Source organism: Daphnia carinata, chromosome 2, assembly GCF_022539665.2.
Source record: "Daphnia carinata strain CSIRO-1 chromosome 2, CSIRO_AGI_Dcar_HiC_V3, whole genome shotgun sequence".
Taxonomy (NCBI): domain Eukaryota; kingdom Metazoa; phylum Arthropoda; class Branchiopoda; order Diplostraca; family Daphniidae; genus Daphnia; species Daphnia carinata.
Window position 1 is genome coordinate 4,483,773 of NC_081332.1, and position 12,937 is coordinate 4,496,709.

Genomic DNA, 12,937 nt, shown 5'->3' on the forward strand with positions numbered 1-12,937 from the left:
GTTTGTTTGTTTGTTTGTTTTTTAAAATCCTGATTTGTAGAGTTATTTCCAACTTTAATTTGTAGTTTTTTAAAGAGAAAAACAGATTTTTATGCTATATTTTTTTTGTTTAGGAAGGAAATTATTCGTAACTAATTTTTTTATTCAAGAAAATTGTAATGCGAACAACAAGCTAAGATCATACTTGGCAACACCGGATGATTCAGAGTGGTTTAGTTTCTGTGAAAATTCAAGAAGGACGAGATGTTTCCCTCTCTTCAAGAAATATGGTAATTAACAATTATTAGTCAGTTTCTGAATGCCAGTACCCATTTACTGAAGATGCAGAACTAAAAACGTGTGCAGCGTTACATTTTGACTAGCTTCCTCAGCTAAGGTTCCGTTTGCTATTTGACGTAGTCATTGTAATTTCGAAATTTTTGCCAGACAAAGCCTATAGATACATTTTAAGTTGATTATTTTTTCTTATTACTTGATATTTTCAAGGTTTGTCAATATGCGAGAGGCGTTTATTCCACCAGTAGGTCAGTAGCCCAACACACAGCAAAAAACTTGGTAAGTGCATTTGTTTATATATTACCCACAACCATGCATGAATTCTAGTCATTAAAGAAACAGTCCAAAAACCATTATAAATTTCAACTGGATAGCTAGTTATGTCTTCAGTCAGGCATGTTTTCAACCCACTACACTTGTTAGATTATTGATGAAGAAGTCATAATAGCTTCCACTAAACCCAATAAGTTTTTTTTTCGAATGATTTCATGTTCTAGATGCAATGAAAACCCAATGTGCAATTCTTTTTATTCCTGTCTTGATATATCTGCAACCATCTTTGATGAAGATGGTTACTTTACGAACTTGGCGAAGTCGATTCCGCTTATGCTTATGCATGGAACGGGCTTGTTTGGGCTAGAAAGACAAACGAAGAAAAAGAATTTTTTGGTAAAAATTTTGTACTTTTAAAGAGCTCATTAGTAAATTGTTACCCCATTGGGTTGCGGAAGACGCTGGGTTGAATTTGCTGGATAGTTCCATCACTGTTGTCACAGATGATGCGAGCAAGCGTTACTTTCTTGATTTCGTTCACTTGAACTGATCATATTTGTCGTTTTAGCAAAATTTTAGAATTTTTAAATGCCAATTTGGTCTTACCTGCAGTGAAAGAAACATTTTGCGTTGTGTCACTATAGAAAAATCGATCTGATTGCCTCAAATTCTCAAATTGTTTTGCGATTATGTAAGTAAATGTTGGTCCCACGACAGACCCTGGCAATCGATCCTCAGTTACTCCGCCAATGTACAAATCGATATCCTTTACTGATTCGTAAACTTTTTTGAAGTAGTTAATAATCTGAAACAAACGCATTATTAGAATTCTTGCATGAAACAATTCAGACTATCGGTTCAGGACAGTCAGAATACAGTGAACGAAGGCAACTGGATTCCCGATTGTGCACAAATTTGATTAGCTTATTAATTTTGCTTACTTCTGGCGAAGTTGTCGTATTCAGCTGATCCATTGTGGTGGGGAGGGGCGTTTCCGGTCTGTCTTTTAGCCATTTCAAAGCAATTTGTCGGGCAATTATATAAGGTGGCATGCCTTATTTCAAACAAAAGAATGTTGTTACTGCTTGAAAAAGAATTTAAATCTGCTTGTTTGGCGCGAAGTTTGAATCTGATTTGCTTTAAAGTTGTAAAAAAGTAATTTAATATTTTAAACCGTGATCGCGCCCGCGTTGCATGTTGATTGAAATCAAATCGCCGCCCAGGGAGGCCGTCTGTGTTCTGAAATTCAATTTTGACAATAATTACTTTTTGGCCCATAGTAGTTTTTGAGATTGTTGGAAATTGAATTATACCGCAGTAGTTGGCTAGTGATGTCGTCAGCAAAGCATTCGTCCACTGTTTGAGCCGGAGATCGTGTTAGTCCGCGTATTGCGTTGTCAAAAAAGTTAGTGTAGAGCAGGCGAGTAGCATTGTTGAAAGTGCTGCCGAGGAAAAAGCTCTGGTTGCTTCGAGTTCCATCAGCCTCGTACAGCCTAATCAACGGTAGCCGTGTAAAACGGTACAATTATTTCTAAAATTCCAGTTCTCACCTGATGAAACTTCGCAACTGAGAGTGGCCCATACGATAGGCAGCAGCCGTAAATTCGTTAAACATTGCAGGGTCAGAATTTGGATTGTACGGTCCAGTAAATAGCCCTTTGGGTCCTGAATCGACGACGTTTAGATTTTTTAACATTTAAAGTAGAATTTTCAAATTTGACTTTACCAAGAATGACCGATAAATACTCTGTGTAAGTGATATGCTGTAACTCGGCAATCACGATGCGACGTGCTTCTTGATAGTAGTACTCGCTCGATTTGCTTGCTCCGAATTTAGCAAATAATGCATTAGCTATACGATTATGCTCACGCAGCCAAAGTGTGTGCAGGACCGTAAGCAACGGCTGTTGACGTAATCTGGTATCACCTATGCGTCAACAGTTCATTTGAATTAGCGAGATAATCATGGTCAGTGAAACAGTGGGTAACCATGCCCAAGAAATTGAAAGAGCGATACTATTAGAAAGAAACATGAAGCATTACCCCCTGTAAAGCACGTCGTAGCATCAATGCATGTATTGTTTGGATCATTGGGGCAGCAGGTACTAGCGAGCGGGAGAAAAACCTTTCCATTCTGGATCGATACTTTCATTAATCCTTTGGTTGAGTTAAGGTCACGCAGAGATTGAGCTGTTGCATTAGTGACTCCGTAGATCATGGAACCATCGATCCATGGAGTCAATAAGCTGATCTTGATTTTTTTGTTTAAACGAAAATTAGTTGGAATTATTGATTTCGTTGACTGCCAACGAAAAGTTAATACCTGTTCCCTGCTGCGTGGCGTACTGCCGTTGAGATACAAACCGAATGAAGTACGAACCATGTTAATGCAATTGGCATTAGTGTAAACAGGATCATTGCTTGGGATGGCGATGTGTAGGCACTCGGGATCGGGATTGGCCGTAACGTTTCCAAATCGACCTCCATCGCAGCAGCTAATAGTTCCCCCGGTACCTGTTAGTTTAACCAGACATTAGCGATTAGGTCGTGTTTTATGTCTTATTTCTTTGACTCTTTACTGTTTCTCGCGGCTGATGCTTGTGCGAAATCATGGTCTAGGAATTGGCCCCATTGCATTGTCATTAATGATGCGTCATTATTTGAGACACTCTCATTCACGGTGACAATAGTCGTAATTAAGCGGGTACTCGGCAAAGGGGCGCCTGATGCTGATAAACGAATCTTGGAAATACCTGCATTTTAAATGACTCGTTTCAGTACATTCTATTGATAAAATGCTGTCCTTAATTTTTTTTATATTGCGCAATCGATAGTTTTCTTTTAGTGGTTATTCCCTTAAAATTTTTTAAAGAACGATAGTGCAAATGTATCACATTACCATCGGCGTAGGTTGCGGGGCCCATCAGTCGCTGGTTAATCGTATTTGCTTGTCCAAAGCGTTGGTTTTTCAAATTGTTGCAAGTTCCGTCAAAGGTGCGATATTTGTATGTGGGGTCGCAAACTGGAGCTGATGGTAATGGTAACTGTCTGCTGGAGCCATTTTCTCCCATCTATCAATCAACAATAGGAAAAATTTAGCGCGTTGTGTACTTCAATTTGAGGATTAGACTTGAATCATTTTCCAGTTAAAAACATCGCAATGTCTTGTTTTAATTTGTCGTTTTCAGAACATAGTTTTATTTTGAACGTAATTTGAGTTTTGGACGTATACTTTAAACAACTTACCGACAGTATGGTGCCGAAAGACAAAATGAGTACAACTAAAATATTGATGGGTGTCATTTCGATTAGATTTTTTTTTGAAACTGTGGTTTAGTACAGAGACATTACCGTGTTTTATAGGAATTAAACACGTGGCTCAGGCGCACACATGCGTCAAAATTCCTATTTCCGGCAGCCAGTCAGTTAGTTCGTCCTTTTCTCGTTGTTGACGTCAGCTTTTCTGTCCAATTAAAGAGTGTTGTAAAAAAAAAAAAGGTCATATGATATTTAGACCCAAAAGTAAAAATAAAAAAAAAGCTTACCCCAGGTGAACCTATATCCTGAACGACACGAACGGATATCCATCTTGTTTCTGGGTGGCCCCGTTCCTGCGCAGGTGCTTTCAAATATTCCGTTCATACAGTATATCACTCGTGTGCAACCGTTTTTTTTATTGACCACAGATTAATATCTTTCTATTTTCTGGGGGAGGGGAGGCGGGGTTTGTGTTTGTGTGTGACCAAACACGTAGTTAGGCTGCAGAGAAACAGGAAATAGCTAAGTGTTGGCAACTGTGGAGCTATATCCTTTTACCACTTAGTTTTTTCGTTTACCTTTTTTTTTTTTTTTTTTGGATAAGAATCTCATCGCTTGAAACCGATCACGATATTTCACACGCAATGCCAGATTTTTTTTTATCGTTTTCACTAAAATTTGTCTCTTTGGACGGGTGGCCCTTCACCTCCGAAACCATTAGAAAAATTTTTTGAAACAAATTGTTTAGTGCCCACTCTTTTAGTATGTGAGGGAAATGACTAACGTTTTTTCCCCCTATATCTTTGATATTCAAAAAAGGGCCACTTGGCATATCAACGCAGTAAAAACTACTGGTTGCTTTTATCATGTTGTAGTATAATTCGATCGATTATCTTCTTTGCGATTGCTATATTTTTTTCTATTGTTTTTAGCTATTGTTTTTGTAATGTTGGTTTTTTTGACGAAACGCCTTGTTTTTCGCTTGAAACAAGCAAATTGAAACGTGATTCTATCACTCCTTTTAACGTTTTTTTTATAAATGGCCTCATCGTAGGGTGCCTCAAGCTTTGATACAATTAACATGACGTTAAACCTTGTCCAGTTATGGTTCACGCTTTAAAATGGGATGTGCTTCAAATGGAAACATTTTAAGGTTTTGTCCATTGCGTGATCGGCTTTAAAAAACACAACCAAAGCGGCCAAAATACAGTGGGTTGGATAGCGTGCTTAGCAAGGATTTCGAAAATGCGTTCAAGGTGTCGGAAGGCTTTTTAAATGTTGGGTTGGTTTATGGGGTTCCTATCTGTGTAGGGGAGTAAAGTGGTGATTTTATCACACATCTGGTCACACGCTCGGTTTTGACTGATCGACCCCACTTGTGAAAGGTGAGAACAGAGCGCAGTTTAAAAAAGAAACTCCATTGCATAACTGTAAGGCAGATAACTTTTTCGTGAACATTTCGAAATTAACAATTAAGCACGAGGTTTGTGGAACGAAAAGTGTATCATTCATCCCACTATGCGTTGAATTATTATTCGTTTTCCCTTTTTTAAAACTAGTAATAATCTATCTTCCACAAACCCAAACAATGTTTCAAATATTATTTATTCATAGCTGGTGCTTCTGAAATGTCCAATGCTTCATGTTTAAAAGTTTTTTCCCCCCTTCCACGAATGAAAAGAAATCGGTCCATTCTTCTAGTAGTAGTTGAAATTGATCCCCGGTATGTTGGAGCAAGGAATCGGCATGTTATACCTGAAAAGAAAATGTTACGTATAGGGCAAAATTTATAGGTTAATTGCCAGTTTTATCGTGGATTACTGAGAGGGCCTGCGGAAGGCCATTGGCTGAATCTGTGTGATTGTTCCGTCATTGTTGTCACAAATGATGCGAGCCAGACTTACTTTCCTAATTTCATCGAATTGACCTGTGTGTAAAAAATATTGTTAACGACCAGTTGTTAAGCATTCGTTATCTCTGTTTCTATCCTTACGGGGAGCGAAAGAAACCGTCTGTCCAAGGTTGGCGTAAAAAAAACGATCCGACCGTCTCAAATTGTCAAACTGCTGGCCAATAATATAAGCGAATGTCGGCCCAACAGCAGCGCCAGGCAGAGGCCGTTCTGTCACTCCACCGATATATAAATCAATATCTTCCACTGATTCGTACACTGCCTTCAGACTTGCGATGACCTACAATCGTGTCGTTTAGATAAGTTTTTTCACAAAAAGATTTCATCTTTAGGTTCAGCTTAAGTAAAGACAAAACAATTACTTCTAGAGAATGTGTCGGGGCTAGGTCATCGAATGTCCTTGGTGGTGGAGGAGGAGGATACGGTTGTAGGCCGGAGTTCTGCAGTGCAATCTGTCGGGCCATGACGTAAGGTGGAAGTCCTGTGGAATTTCAAAATCTTTATTTCGTCCCTCTTTGTTTCTAAATTGATGATATTTCTGTTTCTATGGAGCTTTTAAAGGATAACTGTCATTTCGTACCGTGATCTCGTCCGCGTTGCATGTTAATTGCAACTAAATCAGCACCAAGGGCAGTTGTGGTCCTAGTTATAAAAATGATTTTGCGTTACTCGATTTTGTGGGTGGGTAAAACGTGAAAACGGCGCGGAAAAACGAAACTTACCTGAAAAGTTGACTTGTAACATCGGGAGCAAAACATTCGTCTACCGACTGGGCGGGAGTGAGCAATTGACCACGTAGGGCGTTGTCGAGAAACTTGGGATTGAGAAGGCGGTAAGCACCAGTAAGAAATGAATTACCGAGAAAAAAGCTTTGGTTGCTTGCGGTTCCGTCAGCTTCGAAAAGTCTGCGAATGCGTATCGATTAGATTATGAAAATCAGGTTAAAATTTGTTCTATACTTTATAAAACTCCTCAGCTGAGAGTGACCCATACGATAGGCAGCAGCGGCAAATTCGTTAAAGATTGCCGGATTGAATTGGGTATCGAACGGAGGGACCGGATTCTCAGGACCTGCGTTTTATTCCCCCCATCCTTAGTTCCCTTTCTCGTATTGAATATTGAACCATGTTTTTTTTTTTGTTACCAAGAATAACGGGAAGATATTCTCTGTAAGTTATGTGCTGGAACTCGGCAATCACTATACGGCGAGCTTCTTGGTAGTAGAATTCATCAGACTTGCTTGAACCGAACCTTGCGTATAGTGCCTTTGCTACGCGGTTATGTTCCCGAAGCCACAAGGTGTGCATTACCGTAAGCAATGGCTGTTCACGCACTCTGTTATCGCCTATTGCAACAAAAACGATTGATATTGTAGGATTAATTCTGAAGCTATATCTTCTGTGTATCGAAAAATGTCATTTAAATACCCCTTTCATTTTTTACCTGCCACAAAGCAATCGGAGCATGTCGATGGTGATGTGGGTAGCAAAACTTGGCCATTTTGCACAGAAAATGCTAAAAGACCTTTGCCTGAACTTTTATCTCGCAGCGATTGGGCAGTGGAGTCGCTGTTTCCGTAGATTTGCGATCCGTCGATCCAGTGGGTTATAGCATTAATCTTTTAGATACAGAAACAGCACATTGTTTTAAATATATAATTGTGCGAACGAATGGGAATGTGCATACCTGTTGTCTACGTGTTGGCATACTGCCATCGAGACGTGGGCCATAAGAGGAGCGAATCATGTTCATGCAATTCACGTTGCTATAAACGGGATCGTTACTTGGTATGGGAATGTGTAAACATTCCGCGTTCGGATTGGCAGTGACGTTCCCGAATAGTCCTCCACCACAGCATCCGACAGCTGTTGTTTAGAAGAAAAATGAAACTCTTTTTCAAACGACATTTCCTCTTTCAAATTTACTTATGGTGAATTGTGGTGTCTGTGTTAAATCGTGGTCCATGAATTGACCCCATTGCATTGTTATCAAAGCAGTGTCATAATCAAAGACGCTACTGCTTACGGTGACTGTAGTAGAAACTAGACGTGTGCTTGGCAATGGGTTTCCTGATTTCGCCAAACGGATTGCTGAGAGATCTGTGCATGAATGTAAAAAACATGTTGCCAATCCTCAAATTTGCGGGTTTTTTTTCCAAATTTAAAGTATTTGATTTTCGTGATTTGTTTATGCGAAGTTATAAGGCGTCTTGGGAAAGAATTAAAAACTGCGAAGGAATTTGAAATTACCATTAGAATAGGTTGCTGGACCCATTAATCGTTGGAAAATTGTGCCTGCTTGTCCGAAACGCGGGAAGCTCAAATTGTTGCAGGTTCCGTCGAATGTGCGGTACCTGTAGTTAGGATCGCATGTTGGTGCAGCTGGTAACGGCGTTGCTTGCCGGACGGATGCATCCTCGTTCTGTTTGTCAGTTTCCGCAACGCGCAATTATTGAGAAATGTTTTTTGTAGTTAGCGAAAATGAAATCTCAAATTCTTTTGGACTTACCGATAAGGTACCGGCGGCCAGCGCTAGTATTGCTATTAGAATAAACACCATTTTGGCCACTTAAACTTGCCTTTGAAACTGCGCAATAATCTGGGAGTACACCGCATTTTTATAGAGAACGTTGTTTCACTATTAGATGTGCGCGACAAATACACGCTACAAGCTGTATCCGCATCCGTGTTTACGAACATTTGGCTTAGTGCAAATAACTAACGCAGGTGCCTTCCAATATCCATGATGCGCTGTGTCTGACGCAAGCATTTGTTTGCGGAATGCCTACGTGTTCGCGCTTTGTGTCCAATTATAGTAGATTGTTGAACCGCTTTGCCGGGAATGCTGGTGCATCTGTCACGAGAAGAACAATTTTAATGCGCACTCTACAAGCAAATCGAACTATATCCTGTTCTCTTTCCCCCCGCTGTCCAAATATACTTTGGACGTAAAGTTTTTTATGACACCTGTCTGCTACACAGCTTGCCATAGACAGCATAGAAGGCCACTTGTGCCAGTTGGTAAAATGGACATGCTTTAGCGCTGGTTGTTTTTTCACGGGAGTTTTATGTTCGTTGGGTGTGTTCTGATTCCAATGTAAAAATTGTGTAAATATGCTTTTAAAATAATTCAATTATTATTATTTTTAATGTTTAGTGTATCGCCCGATTCCGCTTGGCTAAAATGTACGACAGCATCGGTGGCAGCAGTGGACGGTGAAATTTTGGGGTGAGTGATGTTTTTTTTTATTATTCATTTTCCCACCGTATCCGATCAGATCACAGAACACTAAGCAGTCGATGAGAAACGATTGTTTATTCTTTCGAAATATTTGCTTGCTGAACACCATCTTGCGATGGTGCAACCCATGCCCTCCACCGCACCAATTATATGTATGTATATATATTTTCCCCTTACGGATTAATAATTCTTCAGAATGATCACTGTTGTGGCTTTCCCTCTCCTCTTAAAATCCTCCGTCGCTTAAGAGGTGTCTTCACCTGAAATACTTTCCTCCGAAGCAACCGAGATAGGCGTGTTGCTGTAGAACTTGTTAAAGTCAATACCTCGAATGTTACTGCAGGCAACTGGAGCATTTAGGCTAGAAGATAATTCATGATATTAGAACTTTTTTTTATCTTCTTTTGAAGGTTGTAGTAAATTTCTACCTGCTTGGGCTGCGGAAGGCTTTTGGTTGGATAGTAGTGACTGTTCCGTCATTGTTATCGCAGACGATGCGGGCAAGGCTTACCTTCCTGATTTCGTGTAGTTGACCTGGTGGTGTTTAAAATATCATAAGTAAATTTGAAGATAGTTTTTTTGCGCGTGCGTTGTTATATTACGGCCGGTAAACGAAACGGATTTTGTCAAATCGCTGTAAAAGAAACGATCTGCCCGCTTGAGGTTCTCGAATTGCTTGGCGATGATGTAACCAAACGTGGGTCCTACGGCAGCGTATGGCATGAGCTTCTCTGTCACTCCACCGATGTACAAATCGATGTCCTGTACTGATTCGTACACGCGCTTCAAGCTATTGATGACCTAAAGGGGAAAAAATGCGTTTTTGAAATGTTTGCGCGCTAATATATTTTAATTTTAATTAAGCGGGATAAAATTCTATGGCGGCGGAAACATAACGTTTCCTCACTTGGTCTGAGTGCGTAGACTTGAGCTCATCAAACGTAGTGGGTAGTGGCCCCGTAATCCCAAGAGCGATTTGCCGGGCTTTAACGTAAGTTGGGAGACCTTTAGGGATTGTAAAACAGTTAATTTAGAGCTGTCCATTTCAAATTTCATTTTCGTTATCAATCGAGTTTTAAATGATCTACCGTGATCTCGGCCGCGTTGCATGTTGATTGAAATCAAGTCACCACCTAAAGTGGTGCTTGATGCCCTGTATTTTTCATTAAATCAAATTGTGTTTTATTTAAATTTCTAATTTGGCCGATTTGAGCTAGAACAAAAACTAACCGGAATAGTTGGCTGGTGACATCGTCGGCAAAACAGTTGTCCACAGCGTTAACAAGGTTTCGCGAAAGACCGCGCAGGGCGTTGTCGATGAAAGTCGGATTTAGAAGACGGGTTGCGGAGTTGAACGAGTTTGCGAGAAGGTAACTTTGAGGACTTTCACTGCCATCAGCCTCGTAAAGCCTAGCAACGGTGGTAGTGAGTTTTAGTCGTGTGAAAAGAGCGGATCTCAAAACGATGAAAGATTTACTTTATGAAGCTCTTCACCATAGAATGACCCATTCGGTAGGCAGCAGTGGCGAACTCGTTGAAAATGGCTGGATTGCTTTGGCCATTTTGATCTATCGCATTTGGAAATATAGCTAGACGACCTATTTCAAAATTCAATAATCGTTTAGCGTGTGTCTTTTATTGACTCGATCGTTATGGGCAGAGAGAAAAATTACCAAGAATAACTGGGAGATACTCGTGGTATGTGATATGCTGGAATTCAGCAATAATGATGCGACGGGCCTCTTGGTAATAGAACTCATCGGATTTGTTCGAGCCGAATCTGTCATACAGAGCCTTAGCCACCCGGTTATGTTCACGAAGCCACAAGGTGTGCATGATCGTAAGCAGCGGCTGTTCTCGCACTCTGCTATCGCCTGTTGTTGCAAATGTTTTGATTTTTCTAAACGATTTTCAGTGATCTCGAGATTTACGATAACCAAGGGATTTGAAGCTGCCGATTACATACTATTTAGAGAATATCGTTTTCGATTTACCTGCGACGAAGCAATCAGAGCAGGCTCGGTGAAATTGGCAGAAGGACTTTGCCATTCTGAATGGAAACTGCCAATAGACCTTTGCCTGAGCTTGGATCGCGCAGAGATTGCGCAGATGCGGCGTCATTTCCGTAAATTTGCGAGCCGTCGATCCAGTGAGTCAATCTGTTGATCTAAGTTAGGTAAATCAGCGCAACGGTTCAGTGTTAAAAATATATTCTGAAGCGAGACTGAGGACTGCGAAGTACCTGTTCTCTGCTTGATGGTGTGGTGCCATCGAGATTCAATCCGAAGGCATTGCGAACCATATTCATGCAATTAGCATTAACGTAGACGGGGTCGTTACTCGGGATAGGGATGTGCAAGCATTCAGCATTGGGGTTGGCCGTCGCGTTCCCGAAACGTCCTCCGTCGCAACAACCTCCAGCTGTGCGTCCAAAATTTAATTAATACGTCACAATCGGAACACGCGCGTCTTCTTTTAATTGAATTCTTTCTTACCCACTGCAAAAGCTCTTCCCTGAGTTAAGTCGTGATCCATGAATTGACCCCATTGCATAGTAAACAAGACAGCATCGTTGTTCGTAATAGTGTCGTTGGTAAGCACAGTGGTAGAAACCAAACGAGTGCTCGGCAAAGAGGCGCCTGATTGGGCCAAACGGACTGCTGAAACACCTGCGCATTGATTTAGCCAATATGTTGATCAGCTAATGCACGTGCACAGTTGGTACTCAATTAAAAATATTAGGCTCTCCCGTCTTACCGTCAGCGTAGTTAGCAGGGCCCATCAGTCTCTGGAAAATGGTGTTTGCTTGACCATAGCGTGGGTTGTTCAAATTGTTGCACGTTCCGTCGAAGCTGCGGTACGGATAAGTGGGATCGCATGCTGCTGGGGCTATTGGTAATGGTGCCTGTCTGTTCGACGCGTCTCCGTTGGCTGACTATTGATCAGTAAACGAAAAGCAAAATTTAGGCAAATTAGATTGAATAATTCGTTTTCACATATATTCGATACGAACTCAAACATAATTTTTGAAAATTATCTTAATGCAAATAATATACTTTACCGAAATTGTGCCAGTTGCTACTGCGAGTAAGATCAAAATGACGAATGCCATTACTGTCGTGTAAAGTTGTCGTCGACACTAAATTTTGCCAAGTGAATATCCCCTATTATATACAGAATTCAAATTCGACGTTGAAGGGCAAACGGGTGCCACGTTAGCACCCAGATCCGGCTTCATACGGATGAACGATTAACCAAAAACATTCGGTTTGCACTTAAGTGTTACCAGATGCGTCTAGATATTTTGTTGGATACCGTTTGTTAGACTGCGTGCGTTTTTTTTTTCGGTCATTGACGTTGGTTTACACCTTTTTTGCCCATTTGCCATATTGTTGTTGAGTTGTTTTTTTGGGGGGGGAGGAGGGGGGAGACGGGTGGATGAAGCAGGCATTTGTGCATTGGAACAAACAAACGCAGCTATTAGAAAGTCACCATTGCGCTGCCTTTTTCTGTCACTAACAAAATTTTGCCATCTGTTTCGTGTTTGAAACATATACACAATATGCGTGGCTGGTATTGCAGGCGGTGATTCATCACGCACAGAGTGGATTGAATCTTCGTTCGAGTTGTCGATAAAACCCTAGCATGTGCGTGAATTAAATTCAGCAGGTTTTTGAAATAATTCGTTCCCTTTCGCTATTGGCTGTTCAGATATTTTTAATGGTACCATGATTTTCTCTGTCCCGTAATTCAACTTCAACCGGATACAGACGTGTGCGTACGTATGCACTACGCCCCGTGTCGCTCATTGCGCTACTCTAGAAAACTGATGACGTCAATGTGAATCATTCTTAATGTGTACTAAAGATTACGGTTCGTTGCAATACGCAAGGCCAGTCTTTTTTTTTTTTTTTTTAATCGAACAACTGCGATGTCGACCATACAGCGCAAGTAGCTGCCAAAGAGATCGCAAACAGT

At 40.8% G+C, this 12,937-nt stretch overlaps 2 protein-coding genes, 1 long non-coding RNA gene and 1 pseudogene across 3 annotated transcripts; 1 reads left to right on the top strand and 3 right to left on the bottom strand.

Moving 5' to 3' along the window:
* The first annotated feature begins 227 nt into the window (after window positions 1-227).
* Window positions 228-9,000, top strand: LOC132087777 (uncharacterized). Its single transcript, XR_009420569.1, has 3 exons — window positions 228-269; window positions 487-555; window positions 8,876-9,000. It is a non-coding gene; the product is annotated as an uncharacterized LOC132087777 (long non-coding RNA).
* Window positions 546-3,863, bottom strand: LOC130686407 (peroxidase-like). The gene is made up of 13 exons (XM_057509523.2): window positions 3,796-3,863; window positions 3,449-3,620; window positions 3,129-3,302; window positions 2,873-3,063; window positions 2,593-2,800; window positions 2,276-2,476; window positions 2,100-2,214; window positions 1,863-2,042; window positions 1,724-1,788; window positions 1,491-1,603; window positions 1,156-1,354; window positions 990-1,095; window positions 546-912 (listed from the first exon to the last, which is right to left on the bottom strand). The coding sequence occupies exons 1-13, from the start codon at window positions 3,850-3,852 to the stop codon at window positions 849-851; spliced, it is 1,845 nt and encodes a 614-aa protein (XP_057365506.1). The 5' UTR covers window positions 3,853-3,863; the 3' UTR covers window positions 546-848.
* LOC132087775 (chorion peroxidase-like) lies at window positions 5,499-8,357 on the bottom strand. Its single transcript, XM_059494195.1, has 13 exons — window positions 8,228-8,357; window positions 7,969-8,140; window positions 7,645-7,818; window positions 7,406-7,584; window positions 7,163-7,337; window positions 6,864-7,064; window positions 6,679-6,790; window positions 6,442-6,624; window positions 6,300-6,361; window positions 6,082-6,200; window positions 5,801-5,999; window positions 5,629-5,734; window positions 5,499-5,562 (listed from the first exon to the last, which is right to left on the bottom strand). The coding sequence occupies exons 1-13, from the start codon at window positions 8,276-8,278 to the stop codon at window positions 5,505-5,507; spliced, it is 1,791 nt and encodes a 596-aa protein (XP_059350178.1). The 5' UTR covers window positions 8,279-8,357; the 3' UTR covers window positions 5,499-5,504.
* A 17-nt stretch (window positions 9,001-9,017) lies between the features above and the next one.
* LOC130686966 (peroxidase-like) lies at window positions 9,018-12,140 on the bottom strand (annotated as a pseudogene).
* Window positions 12,141-12,937: the final 797 nt, after the last annotated feature.

Bases quoted from the DNA above. Each gene is read 5' to 3' on its own strand.
- LOC132087775 (XM_059494195.1), bottom strand. From the start codon at position 8,278: ATGGTGTTTATTCTAATAGCAATACTAGCGCTGGCCGCCGGTACCTTA. The intron at 8,141-8,227 runs GTAAGTCCAAAA...ACTGACAAACAG, and splicing joins TGGCCGCCGGTACCTTATCG to AACGAGGATGCATCCGTCCG. The intron at 5,735-5,800 runs GTAAGGATAGAA...TTTTACACACAG, and splicing joins GACGGTTTCTTTCGCTCCCC to GTCAATTCGATGAAATTAGG.
- LOC130686407 (XM_057509523.2), bottom strand. From the start codon at position 3,852: ATGACACCCATCAATATTTTAGTTGTACTCATTTTGTCTTTCGGCACC. The intron at 3,621-3,795 runs GTAAGTTGTTTA...GTTGATTGATAG, and splicing joins CTTTCGGCACCATACTGTCG to ATGGGAGAAAATGGCTCCAG. The intron at 3,064-3,128 runs GTAAAGAGTCAA...TTAAACTAACAG, and splicing joins AGCATCAGCCGCGAGAAACA to GTACCGGGGGAACTATTAGC.